Here is a 20,746-nt window from a genome sequence, read left to right as displayed (position 1 = left end):
CTTCGCGCAAATCTGACGACTAGTCGTGCAAACATTGAACTTTGAGGGGTGAGAGATGCCGTGTTGTATGTGATTCGCAGTCTTTATATACCGCTTGGTCTCGCAATTCAATCGGGACTTCGTTCTGGGCCGTGACCACACACTGTCTCCTACTCACACAAAGACCCACCCACCGTTAGGCTATTCGCGATTCGGGACAACACTTCCGTTGGGTGGGATATACTCGAGTACCCGACTACCCCGAGACCCAAGCCGCCCCTTTTGGATTCCCGACCGGTGACCTGTTTCGCATTTCACGTTATTCTTTTCTGCATTCTTAGCCCGGCAATGCGTGTGTTGTTGTGATGTGTTTTGTCGGGCGGCGGAGTCTTACGGGACTTCGGCTTGTTCTTCCAACCAAAAACATTTATTATAAATACCTCCTGTGCTCTCCGGTGTGTGCTTGGAGGACTTTGCGTGCGCCATCAACAGTCAAGTATCTCAGGTACGTCTATCCAGAAAGAAGACCGGTAAAGACCATATATCCGACTATACGCCCCCCCCTTTTTTTTCTTTTTCAAACCCTGCGACGACAATTCCGTATACACACACACCCACCCACACACACCCTGAAACGACAATGGACCCTCCACAGTCATCCAAACAAACAAAGTGAGTTAGTCGGTCAAACCGGGGACGATGGTTGAAAGGAGGGGAGACATGAGCCGGCGCTGACCCCTTTCTCCTTTCCCCCTTTCTTTTGGGGGAGGGGTTTTCTTTTGAATCAGGAACCGGCCCCGAGAAGTTGTCAAGGTGCTGTACGACTACCGGCTCGAGAACGCGCCGGGGAAGTCCATCGTCGGGCTCCAAGTCCACCTGCCGCCCGGGGGGTTCACGCCTCCCCACCGACACGGCGGCGCGACCGTCGTGGCGACGGTGACGGACGGCCAGTTCCTGAGCGGCATGAACGGCAACCCGCCCGTCGTCTACGAGGTCGGGCAGAGCTTCATGGAGCTGCCCGGCTGCCACCACACGGTCGCGGAGAACAACAGCCGAGAGAACCCCGCCACCTTCACCGCCGTGTTCATCGTCGACACCGACGTCGTCGAGGACGGATACGGCCGTCTCACCGTGCTCGATGAGGCGTAGATCGGTAGCGTAAGTAGATACACGGCATGAAATAACGATGACTCGGCCGGACCATCGAGCGAGAAAAGGAATGTACCGCGCCCACGGCCTTTCTTCTCTGTAAAAGAAATACAGACGGATGGAGAATGAGATTCTTGGCAAAAAGTCTATAACGTACTGTAGAGACCTTCATGGCGACTCTAGCAGGTGTCGGGCATTTTTACCCTGCAGAGCCGATCTAACTTACCTATACATATGTACCTAAGGGATCCAGCCAACGGACAAATAGATCGCAAGGGTGGCATCACCAATTTTTCCAAACGGCGTGAAGCGCGAGCAGATCGATCCAAACCTTGGGCTGCTCAAAGTTCTTCCTAGGCGAAAAAAATTCATATTATGTATTGTTTGCACCATTCGCCAATAAGTGCTGGTCTTATTAGTGTGATATCTTCCAGTAGCAATACGGAACTTCACCTCCACAACCAACTAAGTACAAAGCGCTTGCGAACAATGAAAATCATTCTTGTAAGGGCATACTTTCAAGTTGATCAACCAAACTCCTCCAGTTACTCGCCTGCAATTCTGCATACTTGACCCGCTCCTGACTCCAGTCTTGGTGCAGACGGCTGATGGCATATATCGAGGTTTGGAAGGTGACAATTTCATCCCTGACACATTCCTTGATGAATACCCCCCGGGCATGTTGTTGCACAATGCTTTCCTTGTCCGACATGATGCTACTCTCGACTTTCTCCATCTCGCCAGGTTTGACTTGGCCCGGGGGTTTCTGTCGCAGTTGCTGTAATTTGTGCTCGGACGCTTCAATGCGCCTTTCGAGTTGCGGGATATTGTCTCGGGCATATCTATCTCGTCGGTCAAACATGTCGCGCATTGAGACGTAACTGTCTCTGATTGCTTTCATGTCTTCAAGAACTCCTGTATCCCACGCTTTCGCCTCATCGTCAAGTAGCGTCGAATGTGTCGAGAGGTGTTTTGAAGTCGAACTAATTCCTTCGTTCAAAAGTGGTACGTCGTTGGTGTCGATAGTATAAGTGGAAGCCGTGGCTTCCGGAAGATGCGAAAGTGCTGTACTGAACTTCGCATTCTCAGCAGCAAGCCCTTCGTTGCGTTTCACCATCCGTTCCAGTAAAATACATATGTTGATGTAGATTTCCGCCGAGCGTTTAACGCCAGTGCGGACCTCTTCGAATAATTGAGGGAGAGTGTCCGGCAGGCTGTCTTCAAGTGTCGGAGGAAGAGCCTTGCCCGTGAATTCTTCTTGCACAGATATCGTTGCTTGCTTCCTCCAGACTGCGAGTTCCTGCTCCCGGTGTCAGTCGTCAGTCCATTTAAAGGACATCCCATCATAAGAGACTCACAGTAGGGACGGTCAGAAACATGACCACGAGCGTCTCCTGGCTCAAGATGGGGTGTTCGACAAGCGCATTTGTGAATCGAACCAAGCCTCTTCTGCGTTTCTCTAAGAAAACAGCTGCATCAGCTGAAAGATGTGTACCATTCACTGTAAGTTGGATCAGCTTGGGAATTGTTGTCGTGTGGGAAATCTCACCTTGAACTCGTTTCGGCGGCAGCAATGGCAGCCGACGGAAAGGATATCTCTTCTGCAGGCAATCGAGCAGCCAAACGAAATCGCTGTAGCGTCTGACAACTGTACTTCGTCTCCGTTTGGTGGTAACCTCATAGTTGCGATGCTGAAAGAGAAACATTCCCTCTTTCTCAGGGAGCATGGTTATTGTGACGCTCTCTCCCGTGCCCGGAGGGAGCGTAACATTCTGAGACGCAGAAGGCTGGCGCCGATGGCCAGATCCATTGGACTGGTCATCTCCTTCATCTCCAAAACCTCCACCCAGAGTCGGCTGCACGGAGAAGCCTGCCGAACTGCCATTGAAACTGTTCCAGCCTGCGCCGGCACTGGGGGGTGCGCTATCATTCGGAGAGCCGCCATTGCTATCAGCCTGTTCCCCCCGTGTGGTGAATGCACTTGTCGTCCTTTCAATGGGAGGTGAGGCGCTTTTAACAATGTCCGGCACGCCATTGGAAGCCATGGTATGAGCAGCGGTAGAAGCAGGCGGTACTCTCTTGTTTGAGGGACTCGCCCAAGGGTCTGCGGTAGGGTCGTTGCCGAAGGATTCTTGTCGTGGCTTCTGCTGTCTTACAGGGGTTGGCTTCGAGGCCGTGGGAGGACTGGGCTGCGGACGACCAGCCTCTCGAAGTTGCTCTATGTAGCCCACCTTGGGCGCTGGCAGTTCTGGTAGATATTAGCCAGTATCAGGCCTGTCACAAAACATCACTCACTTCGCCTCCGCTCATCGACGCCATCGAGGGTGATATCTTCGCCCTCCTGGCCCAATCCGATCAAGGCCAGCAGGACGTTGAACTCACTCCTGCCCACCCCGTTTGCGCTTTCCTGCCCACCTGGGACAACAAAATTAAGGATCTTGTGTTGCTCCTGCTCGCTCAGATTGCTGCTTTCTACGATACTTCTAAGCGCAGTCAAGCTTATACCAACGCCAGTCCTTTCGCTTGCGTGCAGTACAAGGTCGTAGGCGTCGACATAGGTATCGGGGACATCGGTGGCAGGGAGTAGGTTTTTCACAAGGTTCTGCCGTGCGTTCCTTTTAGGAGTTGGCATGGACCATGGTGATTCACCCCCATCATCCGCGAACAAGGAGGATGCGAGGGTCGGCTGCGCGGGCTCGTCGCCGAAGAGCGACTTGGAGTTCAGGGGAGCCGTTTCCGTAGGAGATGAACCGAACAGAGACATATCAAAAGAACGCTATACAAGAAGAACTGCGTAATAGAGACGAAGCATAGACTGAACGCTGATCACAGTCCCATCTGCTGGCGCATTGAGCTGCGTTGATATGGAGCAAGGCACAAGAACTAAATGACAGCGGTCCTGCTAATGCTATCGCAAGTTGGAGACGGGGATTGGCAAGCTCGAGCCACCCAATAATGACTTCAGAGATTTGTCACGTGTACGTAGATATGGATTACCTAAGCGATCCAGATCCCTCGGACGGGTCGAGTTCCGTATCTTCGTATCGGGTTTGCATGGTGAGAGTAGCTCACACATAGCATTCCCGCCCAATATGACTGCCCTTCGAGGGATCACACCTTTACACTAAAGTCCTTGTACGACCACTTTTCGGTGATCTTTTTCTTTGCCTTCTTAGGTTGCAATATCGGCTTGCGACTCTCCAGCTTTCCGTTGACGAGGAGATTTCTGAAGCGATCATTCAGAAGATTGCCTTCGGGCTTCAGTCTTCGCAAGGAATCTTGAAGCTCGTCGGGTAACACGACCTCAAGTGGCTTTTGGAGAATAGGGGCAGTCCCCAACTTCCTCCGTCTCAAAGCCCGGTCATCAGTTCCCACGGGTTCAGATGGTTCTCCTTTGCTGGCCAAGTCGTTCTCGCGTTCTTGCTGCAGGATCAAAGAATTTATGATCTGCTCTGCTTGCTTCTGCTTATCTCCCATACGCTTTTCGTGCCTTGCTAATCTCTCCGCTTCTTTCCTTCTTTTGATCTTGTTTCGCTGTGCTGGGGTCTTCCGTTGAGGACGCTTCTTGTTGAGAAGTTCTGGATCGTCATTCTCCGTCTCGAATCCTTCCCATGCACTCTCCTCATCTGCCGGGTTGGGGTCAGGAGCCGAGGCAAGTTGCTGTATTCTCTGTTCCTTTTCTGCGGCGATCTGAGCCTCTAGGAGCCGTGCCTTCTCGGCTTGTAGTTCTCGCTCGCCCTCCTTATTCAGAAGTTCGTCCCAATCTTCGAAGGCTGGATTGTAACTTGCCCCTCCCTCCGGTTGTTGAACTGCTCGTACAGGTCTGCCGCTAGCCGTCATGGCAATTGGCGCTCTTCGAATGGTTGCAGGCGCAACCTTCGGCTTGGGCTTTGGTAAGTATTCTTCGGAATCGTCCTTGCTTGACAGAGGGACAGACTCCACAGCCCAGGGGTCGAAGTCGGCATTCTCAGCCTCAATATTCTGGTTATCCAAGAAGGTAGTCTTATCAAGATTATTCCTCAGCCGCTGAATCTCTTTTTTGCTCACCCAGTCCGGCTTCTGACGCTTGCTTGAGGTGATGACGCCGTCTCCAACCGCTGAGTGTGGTCTCTTGCGACTGTCGAGCGCAGGTACCGCGGAACGCCTTGACAAGATCTCATCAACCTTTAGAGGCTTTTGTAGTTTGTATTTTTTCTTTATATCTTCTGAGCCCTTGGTATCCAGTGCAAATAGCTCCTCTGATGCCTTTTCTGCAATCGGCCCACCCTGAAGGATTTCTTCCCGCAGAGTCTCGAGGCCTGTTTGTACTTCGGTGATGTCGACATTTTTGCGCCAGGCTTTCTTGCCCTTTCTTGAGGACTGCCGGTGCTGTTGGGGTGCACCTATTTCGGAAGGCATTCTGTGATCGTTGGGTTCTGATAATACTCTTCAATTTCGCCCGGTTAGTTTACACCTTATCAGCCAATCTTCAAAAAAAAATTAGTTGCCGCACCCATAACTGTGATTTCTCCGCAAGAACTAGAGACACCGAAATCTGCTTGGGCTTCTAAGTGGGCCTCGCCCCATTTAAGAGTGAATGTGGTGCCGCTCTAACTGCAGCTACACTGTGCTCAAGACAGGACCACTACAAGTCCTTCCCATCAGCTACAAGTACAGGATTGTTGCAAGGCATCTTGGGTACTACGGTGAGAATGGACCCTTTTTATCCGACCCTCGAAGATTGACGACAGGATTACACTTTGCCACAAACAGATGCTGCAACGTCCTGCTTTCCAGCATAGTCAAGCACTCCAATCTCCATTCTTTTTCAAGTTCGACTTGATCCCAGCCTGCATACGTTTGTTCTCCGAGTCTAGACTCCATGGCTGATAGACATGTCCCAGCGGTATGTTCGTGTTTCTGAAAGGCTTGCCCTCGGTCAAGTGAGCCAGACAAGCAGCATAATTGTCTCGCGCATACTTCTCCGGGTCGTGATTCCAAACCCAGCGGCCAATCCTGAAGAAACCGATATCCGCTTTTCTACGGTCGGCTTTGATAGCTGCTATATCTGCGTTGTGAAGTTCTTCTCTGTTCAAGAATCCTGTTTGCTGGAGGATGCTTACACGTTCGAATCTAGCGTTCCTAATGTCAGAATATGTCCGCATATGAGCGAGAAGAGCCCGCTGGTGGACATACCTCAACTTGTTATGCACTTTCGTTGCAAATGGAACGTTCTTCTTCCCTGCGATACGAAGACACTCGGCCAAGGATACGGTGTCTTCTAATGCCTGGACTGCACCGTTCCCTGATGTGGGAAAGAAGGCGTGCGCGGCATCACCAAGGCGAACGAGGCGTCCACCATCTGATGTCCACTGTTCAGTGCCGTCGCGCCATCTCAGTTTCCAGTCAACAACCCCAGTCGGCGACGATCGTACAAAATCGAGCACGGCCGGATCCCATTCGTCGCTTGCCTTTTCGAGGTACGGTATGAGTTCTGACGGCCGCTTGAGGTTCGACCACGATTCCTGCGCGCTATCATAGTCCTGGCAAGTATGACGGTTAGTTCCCCCGACAAATCAAGACAAATATGACACTGGTTCTCACCGGATGTGTAAATGTGAATGCCACCCAATCTCGAGTTAGGAAGAGGATCAGGTGGATGTCATGTCCAACATATGTTCGGAACTCCGGCTGAACATCAATGTTCTTAAACAGCGTGGATGCCAGGGAGCCGGCTTCGATCGTTGAACGAGGAAACGCTACCCGGGCTGCCGCATAGCCGCTGTCCTGAACCTTGGTCTCAGGTCCAGTATCAAATCCGGGGATTTTAGACCCAATGCCATTGGCCCCAATGCACACGTCGCCAACAAATTGGTTGCCCAAAGACGTAACTACGATCACAAGATCGTCCTCCTCGCGCACAGCAGTCACAGCTTCGCCCCAATGTACCGGGATGTCGAGTCTGTTCAGTTGGTCCAGCTGCATCTGGGCGTAGACTGGTCGCCTCTTCAGGAATGAAATGTCGACATCCGGTGCGGAATGAACAGCGCCCGGTTGTTTCCACTCCGGCATCGCGGAGTGAATGGATAATCCAGATGGCGTGTATACATGGATTGAGCAGTCGTAGACGCATTTGTGATAGTCAGCATGCATACTGGGATAGTCCTTGAGAGTCGTCAAAGCTGACGGAGTGATTGTAAAGTAGTCTCCTGGAAGAAAGTGTGAGGTCGATTAGTCGACACCACGAATTTCGTGTTGGATTTTGCTTACCCAGGGGTGACAGGCTTTCAGCTTTCTCCAGAACGACAACATCGCAGCCTTTACGCCAGCACTCGAGCGCTGCCTGTAAACCCCCAACACCGGCCCCAATAACTATAACTTTGATTCCATTCCTGGGTAGCCTGTGGACACCGTCGACGACGGCTGGGGATTCTTTCACGTCACCCATGAGAGCAAGGTTGCATCAAACGATTCAAGCAAGTGGACATCTCATACATCAGTATCACTCAAATACCAAATCATGGCCTCTACGGCCCGAATTTATAGGGCCATGTGCAGCTAGCGCTTCCTAGGTAGTCACATAGGTTCTTCCCGTTTATCTGCGTCGAAGTCAGCTTCACCGAACAAGACTGTAATATGGCTCTGTCCCACGTCCACGACAGGATCATTTGTGGGACGTCACCCTGTCTTTCAACGTCCCATTGTGGGCGTAACAAGACAGATGAATGAACTCGTTCTGGGTTGAGTATCACTTCATACCTACATGACGCTAGGCCCCGTTTGTTAAGAACGCTATATGCCGTTCCGGGGGCCATACCGCTTCGGCGCCTAGTCAGGTTGTAAGCCGTCGCTGCTAGATACTGTAGGTATCGGGGATGTAGGGCTACGTAAATTGGCTCTTGAAGACGCCTCACCAGACCCTGAGATCAACCAACTCATTGCACTGCATGCTGCGAAGTTATGCAAAACATGGACACATCAGGTCACACCTCAGGTTTTTGTGCCCAGAAACTCCACTTCTGGGGCTATACGTGGTGCGGACCGCAGTCTTGAGAGCAAGCTGGCCCGTCTTGAAGTCTAGTCGGCTTGCGAATGCTATTTCTTCCCGAACTGAGGTAACAGCGCCAAAGCATTGTGTCTGACACGAGTGACGTCCACCACTTGACTGTCACATAATTGTCTTGAGAAATACTCGATCGCCTCCATCCCTGCAGGAGGATAGTCTGTGCCGAGCAGGATATGGTCTTGGTAATCATGACCTAACAAAGATAGCAAAGCGGACATTTGCATCGGACTGCTGCTCAGAGCAGCATCATAGTAAAACCGACGTGCTTCTGCCAGGATATCATCCGAAGACTTTCCAAGTCTGAGAACTTGAGGACCGTGACACATCAAGCCTGCAACTCGGTCAATTAGGAAGGGCAAATCGCCACCTGCATGGCTTAGGATAATTTTGCAATCCATGGCGTGGTCCCGCATCATGTTACTGCTATTGCTGATGAGGTCTATCGCTGCTCGTCCGGTTTCATGGGGAAAGTCGTACGCCGGTTGGGGAAGGTTTTCGTTGATAGTACCCATGCCAGGCGAAGGCACTGGATGCACCAAAACGACGGCTTTTCTCGTACTTAAGGCATCCCAGATTGGGGTGAACAGCGCGTCTCCAAGGTAGTAGACTGTCCCAGACTTGTGGTAGCTTGTTCCTAATGCGACTCCGGCTGCTCCCAGGACATCGAACGCATAATCAAGTTCCTTGAGTGTTAGGTCGATTTCACACAGATTGGTGATGTGGGCCAAAAATCCCATTGTATTGTTTGAGTTCTGCGTCACTTCTGCATTATAGTCATTACAACTCTTGGTAAATGCTTCTGCCCTTCTCAGATCAGTGTCAATATGGGGTCCACCTGGAATGCATGACAATATGGCGACATCAATGCCTTTGTGGGTACAAAAGTCACAAGTCGACTGTGGCTTCCAGGGGTGTGTGACCCACCCCGCTGGTCTTCGAGTTGTGGTGGAAAGAAATTCGGCGTAGGCTGGTGGGAATGAGTGATGATGGACATCAATGACCACGGTCCGAGTCCTGTCCATCTTTTCAATAACTTTCATCCAAGACGCAGAGCAAGGTCGGTTCTCGTATGAGGTGATACTAGGCAGACAACCAAAGTGTGTAGATGATGGGCCGTCGATGTGCCTGCTAGGGGAGGCATCCTATCACCTAAATGTCTGATTTTGGTGGGACATCCATGCGATCTCGGACCTCTTGGGCGACGTTAGACTCGTGGGAACTGCAGATCTCAAGCACAATCGCGAGAACCGCAGCCTGAAATCAATATAAACATGCCATGCAGAGTCTTAACCCCACCACAACTGCTTCTGTCAGAGAAAGTGACTGAAATCGAGCACTTCTGAAGCCCACCATGCAGGGAGAACCTCTAAGTCCGCAGTTGCCAATCGCTGAGCCCCACAAGAGTGCATTTAAGGGCACTGGATTAGTTTCCAGGGCTAATGAGAGAATTATAAGTACCATAGTATGATGTGTTGCTTACAATTCTGAGGTTTCATATCCTCGGCACGGCATAGTCTCTGAATGGGATGAGTCGTTCACAAGCCATAGTAGACGGTCAACATCGAACAGTTTCTGCAGATCCTCGGATAGGTGTGTAATGATAATGAGCATCATGCGCCGTGGGTGTTCCCGGAGAAACCAGTAGTATTGTTCCTGCACTGATAATAGTGCACACCAATGAGCGACCAACACCAGTGCTAACGGATTCCTGGCTTTTATCATGGTAAAGAAATGGGTTGGGAGCATGCGTGTCCAACTTTCAAGTCCGTTCCAACGAGCCCATGTTGCATCAACAGCATAGCTCCGGGAGAAGCTTGTTGTCAAAGCTGCCATTGCATGGTTAAATGCCCGAAGATCGGGAGGATGAGGATAGGGCATTATGGCCGTGAGCCTTGAAGGGAGTGTTGCAAGCATTGCGTAGATGGCTGCGGGGATATGAGGGTAGCATGGAAGGGGAGGACAAGGTGTTGTACAGTAGTCCTTCTCTGTTGATTGATGAGTATACTCTGCGGGCAGAAGAAGCTCCGTAAGCGTCTTGCTTATAAGCTGAGCATCATCTACAGCAGAAACCAGCTCCGGAGCGATACTAGAGACCCTGGGGGCGGTCATTGGTAGTGCACCGTCCGTTGCAGAAACACACAGGTCCATAAGTTGCTGCACCCCTTTCAAGGAAGGTAATCGAAACTTAAATGGCGGGCAGCCCATGGTCTGCACAAGTCGAGCACAGAGCTGGTTGGCGAGGCGATAGGCTGGGCCAGTGAGAGATTCGGCTGTGAACTCGAGACCTTGGAGTGACTTCAAAACTTCTGTGGGCAAGATAAGTCCTGAATCTAGAGGTAGCAGATCTTGCATATTTAGCAGAATCTCAATGCCACCACGTATGAGTAGGAGAAACTCAAAGACCTCAGAAATCTCAGATGTGTTAAGGTCACCCATCCGTGGTGGATTTCTCTCAGCTTCGAGTAGGGTCTGCGCACAAGTCTGAACCCCTAGCAGTCGAGCAAAGGCCGTAAGTGCCGTACTATTTTCTCGTGTCGGGTGGTCAATGAGGCTCCGAAACTCGGATAGGCCAGCTGCCTGATGTGACAAGCCTGCAGATTGATGTCTCCGTCGTTCGTCCGGGTCGATTGTCATAACTGCGCGATGGAAGGCCGCCACTCCCAGGATTCCATGCATTAGAAACGGCTTCGTGGAAGCATATAGTGGGAGATCGTGTGTCCAGAAGGTGCCCGGCTCTGCTCCTCGCGTCATTGAGAGTGCAGTGACTGTAGTATAGTGGTGTAGATACATCAGATGACTCATTGGAAGAGACGATCCAGGAGCTTCGTTAGTGGTCAGACTTTCAGGTTCTGCCAATGGTAGTGACGGCGAAACGTGGTAGTTAGATTCCGAAAATAGGTTGACGGACTGTCGCTGAAGAGGCCCGGACAAGGAATTGTTCGAGATGTCCTCGTTCATATGTAGTTTGACTTGGAAATATCGAAGTTTGTTCCCCCTAAAGAAAGTTTGTAAGTATACTAGCTGCGAACTGTTATCAATATTTGTGACACCAATGTACTTGTGATGGTCTCGCAGGTGTTGGCTCATGCGCTTCTCAGATATGCACAAGTGATCGCAACCTGGAAGGTTGCAGCGATAACCCGAGGCCACAGGAAGGTGAGGGAAAGCCTCCGGAATGTCCGTTGGAAGCGGCACTTGAGCTGGCTGTAGAAGGACGAGTTCTGCTACTTGATCAAGTATCTTCTGACGCCTGTCTCTGTAGATCTGATGCCGAAGAAGGTGGCTGGATAGGGCGTTCGGTTGTACGGCAAACCCGCATGGCTTACAGATGACAAGACCATGATCAGGCAGATATACCAACAAGTCGTCAAGGAATTCAGCCGCAGTCCATCTGTGTAACTTGTTGTTACGGCCAGCATCTCGAGAGCCGCTGTGGTGGAAGAGCTGGCGGAATGAATGTTCTCTCATCCCTCATTAGCCTTTGATATGTTGATGGTGAAACAGGGAAAAGTTCCATTGAGCTGGATACCAGGAGTCTCCCTACATGCTGCCACTCCCAGATTCCCATAAAGTGCTACACAGGGAAAGTATGAAGCAACGCTCGTCTAGAATCGTTCAAGCATCATTGGGATCGTAGTCGTAATCTGCAGATATAGAGAGTCATTAAAAGCGGCATGTCTTGACGCTCTTTCCACGTGATCAGGACTCCAATTCGCAGGCTGAGCTGTCAGACCAAAAAATAAAACTCGTCCTGCGCGCTCTGACTTGACTATTATCCAAGCATTCATTGTGTCTGACGTGTAACTCTTCAATATTCGAAGATTTTATGATCGGCTTGTGCTTCGGACTTGCGACTTCCTACAACCACATTCTCTTAAACCCATATCAGACTCCTTTGGCACCGTCAACATGCCTGTAGTCAAGGGAGGTGTCTGGACCAACATAGAGGATGAGATCCTCAAAGCCTCGGTGTCGAAATATGGCCTGAATCAGTGGGCGCGAGTATCGTCTCTATTAGCACGGAAGACACCGAAGCAATGCAAGGCGAGATGGACAGAATGGCTAGATCCTGGCATTCGCAAGATCGAGTGGTCCAAGGAAGAGGACGAGAAGTTGCTACACCTGGCAAAGGTGATGCCAACACAGTGGCGGACGATTGCACCTATCGTTGGCCGAACTGCCACTCAATGCCTTGAACGCTACCAGAGACTTTTGGACGAAGCTGAAGCTCGAGAGAACGATGAGCTCGGCCTGGGGGGTCCAGAGGGTGGCGAAACATCTGCACCTACTGGGGATCAGGTCAGAAGATTACGGCCTGGCGAACTTGATCCAGACCCTGAATCCAAGCCTGCGCGGCCCGATACTATCGATCTCGACGAGGACGAGAAGGAGATGCTTAGCGAAGCAAGAGCACGTCTAGCGAACACACAGGGAAAGAAGGCAAAACGAAAGGCTCGGGAAAGACAATTGGAGGAGTCAAGGCGGTTGGCTGTGCTGCAGAAGCGACGTGAGCTGAAAAATGCAGGAATCAATATTAAGATCACAACCCGCAAGAAGGGTGAAATGGACTATAATGCAGACATACCGTTTGAGAAACAGGCTGCGCCTGGTTTCTATGACACCCAGGAAGAAGAAGTTAAGAATGAGAGAGAACGAGAAATGTTTGATCCTAGGAAACAACAACTCGCGAGAAAGAGACAAGGAGATCCTGAAGAAAATCTTGACCCTAAACGACAGAAGCAAGGAAAGGACAATTCATCCTCGGCAGCCATGGCTGCTGCTGCCAAAGCTGGCCAGATGCAACGGATTCGCGAGGCCGAGCAGCGAAGTAAGCGCAGAGCACTGAATCTTCCGGCTCCCCAGGTCAGCGAGGGCGAGTTGGAAGAGATTATCAAAATGGGCATGGCAGGAGACCGAGCGATAAAGGCCGCTGGAGAGGATGCTGATGACGATCGTAGCCTGGTGTCCAATTATACGAACATGGTCGGTGCTACTCCCATTCGAACTCCCCGAGCACCGGCACAAGAAGATCATATCGCGAATGAAATCAGAAACATCCGGGCGATGACCGAAACACAGTCGTCTTTACTAGGTGGCGAAAATACACCCTTAATTGAAGGAACTGGATCTACAGGATTCGATGGCATCGCTCCACGAAGGCATGAGATTGTGACGCCAAATCCAATGGCAACCCCTTTTCGTCAAGGAGGACCAGGGGGTCAAATACCTGGCGCCACACCCCTACGCACTTCCCGAGACAATTTCACCATCAATGAGAAAGGAGAACGACAACTAGTGAGCCAAACGCCACGCGATCTTCGGCTAGCTGAGAATGCCGCAAAGCATTCTCTGCGCGTTAAACTTGCTTCGCTGCCCAAACCCAAGGAAACGGACTGGGAGCTTGAGGTATTGCCATCAGAACAGGAGGAGGCAGCAGCTCAGGCCAAGACCGAGCGCGAAGATCAAGCCGAGGTAGATCGACGCGAGAGGGAAGCTCGAGAAGCTGCCGCAGCTGCTGAGTTCAAACGTGAGACACAAGTTTATCAGAGATCGCTTCCGCGGCCGAGGGTGGTTGACTACAACTCCCTTGCTTCAGAAGCCTTGTCGATTACTGACCCCATCCAAGCGATGATTGCTGAAGAAGCTGCCCTTTTGATGGCGCAAGATGCGTTGAAACACCCACTTCCTGGCTCGAAGGTGACTGGCAAGCCTCCCAGACTGACAACGATTTCGGATGATGCGCTTACGCAAGCCCGACAAGAGTGGGCAGAGGCTTGTGACGAATCCGAGCAGGATCTATACATATCTGCTGTTGAGACTCTCTACTCTGGCGGCAGTGAGCGTGACAGTCTCCCTCTAAGGTTCACAGAAAACACCACACCTGAAGAGTACCAAGCTGCCTTCAAAGTGGCTACCAAGAATCTGCTTGCTGCGGCTGAAGGTGGAAACAAGCTGGAGAAGAAGCTTGGGCTGCATCTGGGCGGTTACCAAGCTCGGCAAAAGGCATTGAGGCAAAAAATCACAGACGTATATTTACGGATTGAGGAGCAACAAGGTCAACTAGAGGCTTTCAGAGCCTTGCAGATTGGCGAAGATGCAGGACTCGCGGTGCAGCTCGAGAGACTAAGGGACGATGTGACTTTGGTAAGCCGAAGGGAACGCGAGGCTCAAGAAGACTATCGGGCTGTCAGGGACGAGTTGCGAGAGCTGGAGTCTCGAAATCCATTGCCTGTAAATGGGGTGAACGGGCATGGTTGAATACCTTGAGGTCCTGAACAGGTCAGGTCGTCATATACCGTGAGAAGGGCAAGGTGTACAAAGATAGAGGGGACTTCGTACATGCTTTTACCATGATTACTCCTTGTCGGACACGGTGTTGTGCTTTGCACGGTACACTCGAAGCACCCATTAGCGTTGTTTACCCCATAGAATGGGAGAAAGTTTCCTGAAGGGCATTACGTATGGATTCCCTTGGACCGATAGAACAAACACCGAATTAGAGGAGTTGCTCCTCATCATGATCGTCAAGGAAAGTTTATTAATCGTTGCATTTCAATTTTCGGTACTCGTACATTATTCCATCACCTGTCCGAGGGGTATAAGTTGAATAAATGTGGCGACCTGGTTGATGTGGTCTCGTCAGTCTCACTCGCTCCGCGCTCGCACTTGATCACTTCTTCCTCACTTCGACTTCGCCTTCGTCCCGTAGCGGTAACTTGGGAGACAACGGAGGACGTCGACGATAGTTTCCGTTGTACTGGACTCGACTCGATTACAGGTGATGCAAACGTGTAAAATCGCACGACAAGACGAGTACATACCTACTGTGTGTTGTCCGTCGAAAAGATGCACTCCTCTCTCTGGCTCATCGCGCCCAGCGACGAGCACGCCTTCAACAGGTCCCTCAAAGATCTCATCTCGAGCACACTCCCCTCGGACTTCCCGCACGCACCCAAGAACAACTTCGTCCCGCACGTGACGATAACGTCGGACGTCGACCCGGCCAAGACGTACGGCTCGTCGCCGCAGGAATGGCTGGACAGCCTCGCGCTCCCGGACTTCAAGCGCGAAACCGACGAGGTGACGATCGAGCTCGAGCAGCTCGAGGCCGGCGAGGCGTTTTTCAAAAAGGTCACCATCCGCGCCCGCAAGGACGGCAACCTCGTCAAGCTGGCGGCCGCGTGTCGGCGGCAGGCCCTCGCGGTGTCGGAGGGCGAGGCCCAGAAGTGGGCGGAGCACGAGTACCTGCCCCATCTCAGCCTGTTCTACGGCGACGTGCCCAAGGACGACGTCCAGAAGAAACTCGGCTTGATCGAGTTGCAGCTGGGCTTCGAGCTGGGCAGTCTGTTCGACTGCTGTGGGGGGACGCTGGCCATGGGCGCAAAGTTGGTGCTCGTGGACACGAGTAAACCCATCAATGAGTGGAAGCCCATGGCGGTGCGGGAGTGCCCTTGGGTCATGTGGAGGATGGCAAAGGGGTTGGTGTGATATGATGCCTCACTAGCCCAAGCCTGTCAGCGGCGTGTAGTGTGCGTATCTATCCAGGGTATCATGATTTTTTACTGCATATCCAAAGAAATGAATGACCGAGGGATTTGTAGGTCCTCTATGTATGATGAAAACACATTGCGAACTTGTACGAGACAATATCAAAAAAACTAAACCAGACAAAATTCCCGGAGAGTAAGGTTTATATGTATCTATGTATTCCTATATACACCTATATATATATCTCTCTCTCCCCCTACAACCGAGCTTTAACTTGACCTTCTACCTCCTTCGCATCACGTTTAGCCCATTCCTTCATCAACTTTCTCACAATCTTTCCACTCGCGAGCTTGGGCACCTCGTCAATAAACTTGACACCGCCTTCCAACCTCTTATGTTTGGCCACTTTGTTCGCGACGAACTTCTTGATATCGTCCTCCGTGACTTTCCCCTTGGCGCGTTCCTGAAGAACGACGTATGCCCTGGGCAGTTCCTCGTCGTGGACCGTGATGCCGACGGCGGCGGCGTCGGCGATGTCAGGGTGCTCCAACAGCACGGCCTCCAATTCGGCCGGGGCGACCTGGAGTCCATTGACCTTGATGAGTTCCTTCTTGCGGTCCACGATCCACCACTTCCCTCCTTCTCTGCACACTGCGACGTCGCCTGTCTTGAACCATCCGTCTTCCGTCTTGCTCTCCTTCGTCGCCTGCTCGTTCCTCCAATAGCCCAGGAGCATCTGGGGACCCCTGAGCCACAGCTCGCCCGGCTCGCCCTCCTTGACAACCTCATTCCCGTCGTCGTCAGCCAGTTTCGCCTCCGTGTTGGGGAGGAGGTGACCTATACTCCCCGTGGAGTCCTGTGTCATTCCCGGCATCATGATGCCGGCACACGTCGTCTCTGTCATGCCCCATCCCTGGACAATCACCACACCGAACCGTCGCGTGAGTTCGTTCTGCAGTTCGGCCTTGAGCGGAGCGGCGCCGCACATGATGTTTCTCAGGCTGCTGATGTCGTACTTGGAGGTTTCGGGCCGTTTGCTCAGCATCACTAGCACAGGCGGCACCAGCTGCAGCGTTGTGATCTTGTACCGTTGGATGCATGCGAGGAAGTCTTCGAACACAAACTTGCCCATGACGTACACGGGCACTTGGAGTCTGCAGGCGATGTTGATCGTCCAGAGCTGCGAGTAGGCGTGGTATAGTGGGAGGAAGGCGAGCCAGCGCTCAGGGCCTGGGTTGTCCGCGGAATAGGGAGTCCCTTCGAACCTGGTAAAGATGCACTGTGCCGCGTTGGAGATGAGGTTGTGATGCGTGATACACACGCCTTTCGGCAGTCCGGTAGTGCCGCTGGAGAAGTTGATCGCCGCTATCGTTTTCACCGACGCTTCACCTTCCAGAGCGTCCCATTGCCAGGACTCAGCTTCGGCTTCCGAGGCCAGCATCGACCGCCAGTCCTGGACGCCGTGCTGTGGAGATGATTCCGTTTCAGAGAAAATGAACAGTCGGTCTTTGGGAATGTTGGCTTGGCTTGCTGCTGCCACGCCAGTCTCCAGCAGTGAAGGGTGGATGAGGACCACGGCGGCCTCAATGGCCTTCATTTGATGCGCCACCTCGCTGACCGTGTAGATTGGGTTGGCACCTGTGAAGTAGCGTTTGGAACCGGCACTCGCGAGATATATAGCTGGTACATATAGCGTGTTGGGGGTAAGGACCATGACCGCCTGTTGTTCCTTGACGCCGAGCTTGTCAAGGCCGACGGCGAATCGTCTGATCCATAACAGCATTTGCGCCTGTGACAGAGAAATGGTCGGATCTCTCGAGTCTATCCATAATGGTTTTGTGGATAGAGGCTTGTGAGGAGGAAACAGATACGACAAGATGTTTTGCTTGGGGATGTCCAGCGGCGGATAAGGCGAGCTGTAAGGCATATTGCTCAGCGTAGGATGTAGACACAGTCTCAATGGATGCGGCAAGTGGAGCACTAGAGGCAGAGAGACTCAGAGACAGGGAAAGGGGATTTTATGGTTTGCTTCTTCACGAAATTGTGCAAAGATCCATGTATCAGGGATGATATTGAATCGAACAATCGAGTCATGCAAGAGTAGAGTGTTTTGAGTTCATCCTCAGGATGACCCTAGGGCCGCAAATCGCCCGTAGAGTCGCTCCATGGTCAGAGCAGGGAGAGGGTTGGCTGAGTATGCTGTACATTACCTCGGTTATGAACATCACCCCTACAACATTAAATGGGAGAGATCCACTGCGAGTGGTCTGACGATACTCGCAATTGGCCCTGTCCGGGGTAGAACCCCCGGGGTCTCCGCGGCCTCGCTTCTCTTCGTAAATAACCCGGGGACATCGAGAACAAAAGAATACGGTGTCGGCTTAGATTGGCACTTCTCAAGTAGCACTCGCAAATTGTACCTGTCTTATTTCTCACAATCCATCCGGCAGAGTCCAGAGTTCTGTCCACCTCTCATCAATTCCTCCGGATCCGAATTTCACCCTCGACCAGCTGTCTTCTTCTCCTCACCACACCTCAGACGTGAAGACCTGACGACCTTACCTATGGATGCGGGCAAGAGCTAGCCCCGAATGGACATTGAGAGTCTCGAAGCTCGTACGCACCACAGGATGTATAGACCATGATGATGTTGTCCTTCCGCTAATAAGACTGTAGATGATATCAAGCCACGCTGGCCGACCCATTTCGATGTCGTTCATCTTACAGAGGCGGGCCAAGTCAACGTCAACATCCTCCGGCATCTTGGAATTTAGTCGCGTGCAAGTTGACATGACGTGATGCTGGCCTGGCGAATTCGGGAGTGAGACCTTGGAAATACCAGCCATAGTTGGCGCTCTATCAAGAGATTGGAACAGACAGAAGAGATAACAGAACACCTGACGCAGCGGCCAGCAGTGAAACGAAACACTGGCACCCTTGACAGTATACGAATGAAGGCGTAGAAGCAGTGAACTTCATTGTTTGCTCGATAATCAAGTTCCCTATCCATCCCGCGATAGGTCGGAAAAAAAGAGAAATCTCTCAGTCCATGGGTATCTCTGAAATTACTTCTCCCGGCGCGCTTCTTCGCACTTTGCGATATCATGAAAACCCCAACGAATGTACACTCCTGACTCCCAAATAGCACTTCTCCTAGAGAATTTGTGTGTTGATCTCTTTCACAGCAGCAGCGAATCGGGTCGAACGAGACTCCAACTGTACGAAGTTTGGTACGACCAAGCCTGGTCAATTCATATTCAACCTATACCTTCGTGGTCTTGACCACTCTGGTATCTATCCCATGACCAAATCCGATAAATCTGCATTTATCGCCATACCAGCAATCTTGTCGGTTTGGATCGTTTTGCGGGCACCGGTGTCCATAAATACAATCTGGGTCGGAGCACTCCATCTTATAATAGCATGGCGTCATTCGTGCAACCTCGCGTAACACATTGCGCTCTCCTTTAGACAAAGGATACGTATGAGAATGTGAGCAGTTGTTTGAAGTGCAATACTCCGGGCCTTGAAGATAGTAAATATTGCACAGCTTGAGTTTTTTGATTCTCTGGATCTCATAGTTCGGTATGGTGGAGTCGACCTTGTCGATTCTCTGGCCTAGACGATTACGATCGATGACTTTTCCACTAGACGCTGCGGCGCTGATCGGTTCTGGGCTTTTCAACGAGGTCGGCGTGGACGTCCGGGTGCTGCCTGCCTTCGGTGCAGGAACAGCTGCGGCGGGGGCAGGCTGGGCTGTAAGACTGGCCCAGGTCATCGCTGGAGTGCTTGAGCTTGACGCCGTCCCATTCGTGGTATTGGACTCGACACGTGAAAGTGCTGGCAATGTTGCAGTGACCGCTTGCAATGGACCTTTCGGCAAAGCCTGTGAGTTGCAAAGCTTTGTTGTGCGGAATACGTTGTCAAACTTGATGGTTTTGAATCGATCTTTCACTGCGGCAAGGGTTTTCTCAAATGGAATGCTCTCCAATAGGGTGATGTGATCCAGTACCGTGCTATCTTTGGTCGTATCTTCGAGCAAAGACGCATAGTGGCCGTCACTGGAGCATCCTAATATAACCTGATGACAGTGACAGTCATACAAGCTTGTCTGGAATTGTCCGCTGAGCTTTTCTTTGGTGGCATTAGGTCTCGCTCCTGCATCAATGAAGTCAAAGAGCGGATGAGCGCTGTTGAGGCCACGAACAAATTCCTCAAACATCAGAGGACGTTCAATAATTTTGCACCTCACAAGTGTCTCAGACATGGACCTAACATCGGCATAGATTCGTACGATAATCTTGGGTGAGTCGAGGTGATGGAGATTGTTGGTCGCGAACGTGTGAACCATGTCAAAAATGAGATTTGCGGCCTCCCTCCCGCCTCTTTCACCCTTGTACAATAACTCTTTCGTGAATAGTATATTATCGCCATCGATCAGAACGGTGATGAAGGGATTCCGATCCTAAAGGACTGGTCAAAAAAAATCGTCGCTTCACCACTCTCTTGTATCAAACCCACCATAATCTTCTTCACTTGAAGTATTTGTTCATTTAAAGAGGATTCTCGAATTTGGTTATCTCTGTTATAGGCAACTTCTCGGCTGTGGTCCAGTTGTAGGCGATCGAGCTGGTTTTGGGTGGTTTCGAGTTGATACAACAGATCCTGCGTTGCGGAATTAGTGATCCGGCAGCCAGAAGACATTTGAGAAGCACAAATGAGTGCGTGTATACCTCTATTAGTTGATTCTTTTCATCGTCAAGGCTTCTCAGACGTTTATTTCGCTCCCTAAAAGACATTTGAGGGTCTACTAAGCCTATCTCCCCGATGGCACGACTGGGTCGAAAACCATGTCGAGAACCGTAGTCCGGGCTGGAATTGAGAAGAGGATGGTCGAACGTAGGTGAAAACGGATCGTAGCGCGCCATGTCGGGCATTGAAGATATCGAAGCGTGTTTGAAGGGGTCAGGGAGCACCAAGAGGTTGTTTGGAAAAGGAGAATGAAAGGATTAAAATAATGTTGGCGGTGAGGTCAATGCAGGAAATACGGGTGTGCTGCAGGTGGCGCATGGCGCAGATACAAAG

The 20,746-nt window shown here is 51.4% G+C and overlaps 10 protein-coding genes across 10 annotated transcripts; 3 read left to right on the top strand and 7 right to left on the bottom strand.

The window, feature by feature from the left end:
* Positions 1 to 619: 619 nt before the first annotated feature.
* On the top strand, positions 620 to 1,128 carry PV08_01654 (uncharacterized protein; the record flags this gene model as incomplete). The annotated part of the gene is made up of 2 exons (XM_016376015.1): positions 620 to 651; positions 768 to 1,128. The coding sequence occupies 2 exons, from the start codon at positions 620 to 622 to the stop codon at positions 1,126 to 1,128; spliced, it is 393 nt and encodes a 130-aa protein (XP_016241291.1).
* A 496-nt stretch (positions 1,129 to 1,624) lies between these two features.
* PV08_01653 (uncharacterized protein) lies at positions 1,625 to 3,892 on the bottom strand (the record flags this gene model as incomplete). The annotated part of the gene is made up of 4 exons (XM_016376014.1): positions 1,625 to 2,428; positions 2,487 to 2,629; positions 2,678 to 3,376; positions 3,424 to 3,892. 4 exons carry the CDS (start codon positions 3,890 to 3,892, stop codon positions 1,625 to 1,627), a joined length of 2,115 nt encoding a protein of 704 aa, XP_016241290.1.
* Positions 3,893 to 4,239: 347 nt separating this feature from the next.
* Positions 4,240 to 5,526, bottom strand: PV08_01652 (uncharacterized protein; the record flags this gene model as incomplete). Its single annotated transcript, XM_016376013.1, has 1 exon — positions 4,240 to 5,526. The coding sequence occupies one exon, from the start codon at positions 5,524 to 5,526 to the stop codon at positions 4,240 to 4,242; it is 1,287 nt and encodes a 428-aa protein (XP_016241289.1).
* Positions 5,527 to 5,909: 383 nt separating this feature from the next.
* On the bottom strand, positions 5,910 to 7,555 carry PV08_01651 (uncharacterized protein; the record flags this gene model as incomplete). The annotated part of the gene is made up of 4 exons (XM_016376012.1): positions 5,910 to 6,240; positions 6,304 to 6,650; positions 6,712 to 7,316; positions 7,378 to 7,555. The coding sequence occupies 4 exons, from the start codon at positions 7,553 to 7,555 to the stop codon at positions 5,910 to 5,912; spliced, it is 1,461 nt and encodes a 486-aa protein (XP_016241288.1).
* A 647-nt stretch (positions 7,556 to 8,202) lies between these two features.
* On the bottom strand, positions 8,203 to 8,910 carry PV08_01650 (uncharacterized protein; the record flags this gene model as incomplete). The annotated part of the gene is made up of 1 exon (XM_016376011.1): positions 8,203 to 8,910. One exon carries the CDS (start codon positions 8,908 to 8,910, stop codon positions 8,203 to 8,205), a length of 708 nt encoding a protein of 235 aa, XP_016241287.1.
* A 739-nt stretch (positions 8,911 to 9,649) lies between these two features.
* On the bottom strand, positions 9,650 to 11,641 carry PV08_01649 (uncharacterized protein; the record flags this gene model as incomplete). Its single annotated transcript, XM_016376010.1, has 1 exon — positions 9,650 to 11,641. One exon carries the CDS (start codon positions 11,639 to 11,641, stop codon positions 9,650 to 9,652), a length of 1,992 nt encoding a protein of 663 aa, XP_016241286.1.
* A 441-nt stretch (positions 11,642 to 12,082) lies between these two features.
* On the top strand, positions 12,083 to 14,431 carry PV08_01648 (uncharacterized protein; the record flags this gene model as incomplete). The annotated part of the gene is made up of 1 exon (XM_016376009.1): positions 12,083 to 14,431. The coding sequence occupies one exon, from the start codon at positions 12,083 to 12,085 to the stop codon at positions 14,429 to 14,431; it is 2,349 nt and encodes a 782-aa protein (XP_016241285.1).
* Positions 14,432 to 15,019: 588 nt separating this feature from the next.
* PV08_01647 (uncharacterized protein) lies at positions 15,020 to 15,661 on the top strand (the record flags this gene model as incomplete). Its single annotated transcript, XM_016376008.1, has 1 exon — positions 15,020 to 15,661. One exon carries the CDS (start codon positions 15,020 to 15,022, stop codon positions 15,659 to 15,661), a length of 642 nt encoding a protein of 213 aa, XP_016241284.1.
* Positions 15,662 to 15,917: 256 nt separating this feature from the next.
* On the bottom strand, positions 15,918 to 17,588 carry PV08_01646 (uncharacterized protein; the record flags this gene model as incomplete). The annotated part of the gene is made up of 1 exon (XM_016376007.1): positions 15,918 to 17,588. The coding sequence occupies one exon, from the start codon at positions 17,586 to 17,588 to the stop codon at positions 15,918 to 15,920; it is 1,671 nt and encodes a 556-aa protein (XP_016241283.1).
* Positions 17,589 to 18,923: 1,335 nt separating this feature from the next.
* Positions 18,924 to 20,589, bottom strand: PV08_01645 (uncharacterized protein; the record flags this gene model as incomplete). The annotated part of the gene is made up of 3 exons (XM_016376006.1): positions 18,924 to 20,126; positions 20,183 to 20,326; positions 20,395 to 20,589. The coding sequence occupies 3 exons, from the start codon at positions 20,587 to 20,589 to the stop codon at positions 18,924 to 18,926; spliced, it is 1,542 nt and encodes a 513-aa protein (XP_016241282.1).
* Positions 20,590 to 20,746: the final 157 nt, after the last annotated feature.

The sequence above is a fragment of the Exophiala spinifera genome, assembly GCF_000836115.1.
Source record: "Exophiala spinifera strain CBS 89968 unplaced genomic scaffold supercont1.1, whole genome shotgun sequence".
Taxonomy (NCBI): domain Eukaryota; kingdom Fungi; phylum Ascomycota; class Eurotiomycetes; order Chaetothyriales; family Herpotrichiellaceae; genus Exophiala; species Exophiala spinifera.
Note: the sequence above shows the minus strand (reverse complement) of the source record. Positions and strands in the feature narration are given on the sequence as shown.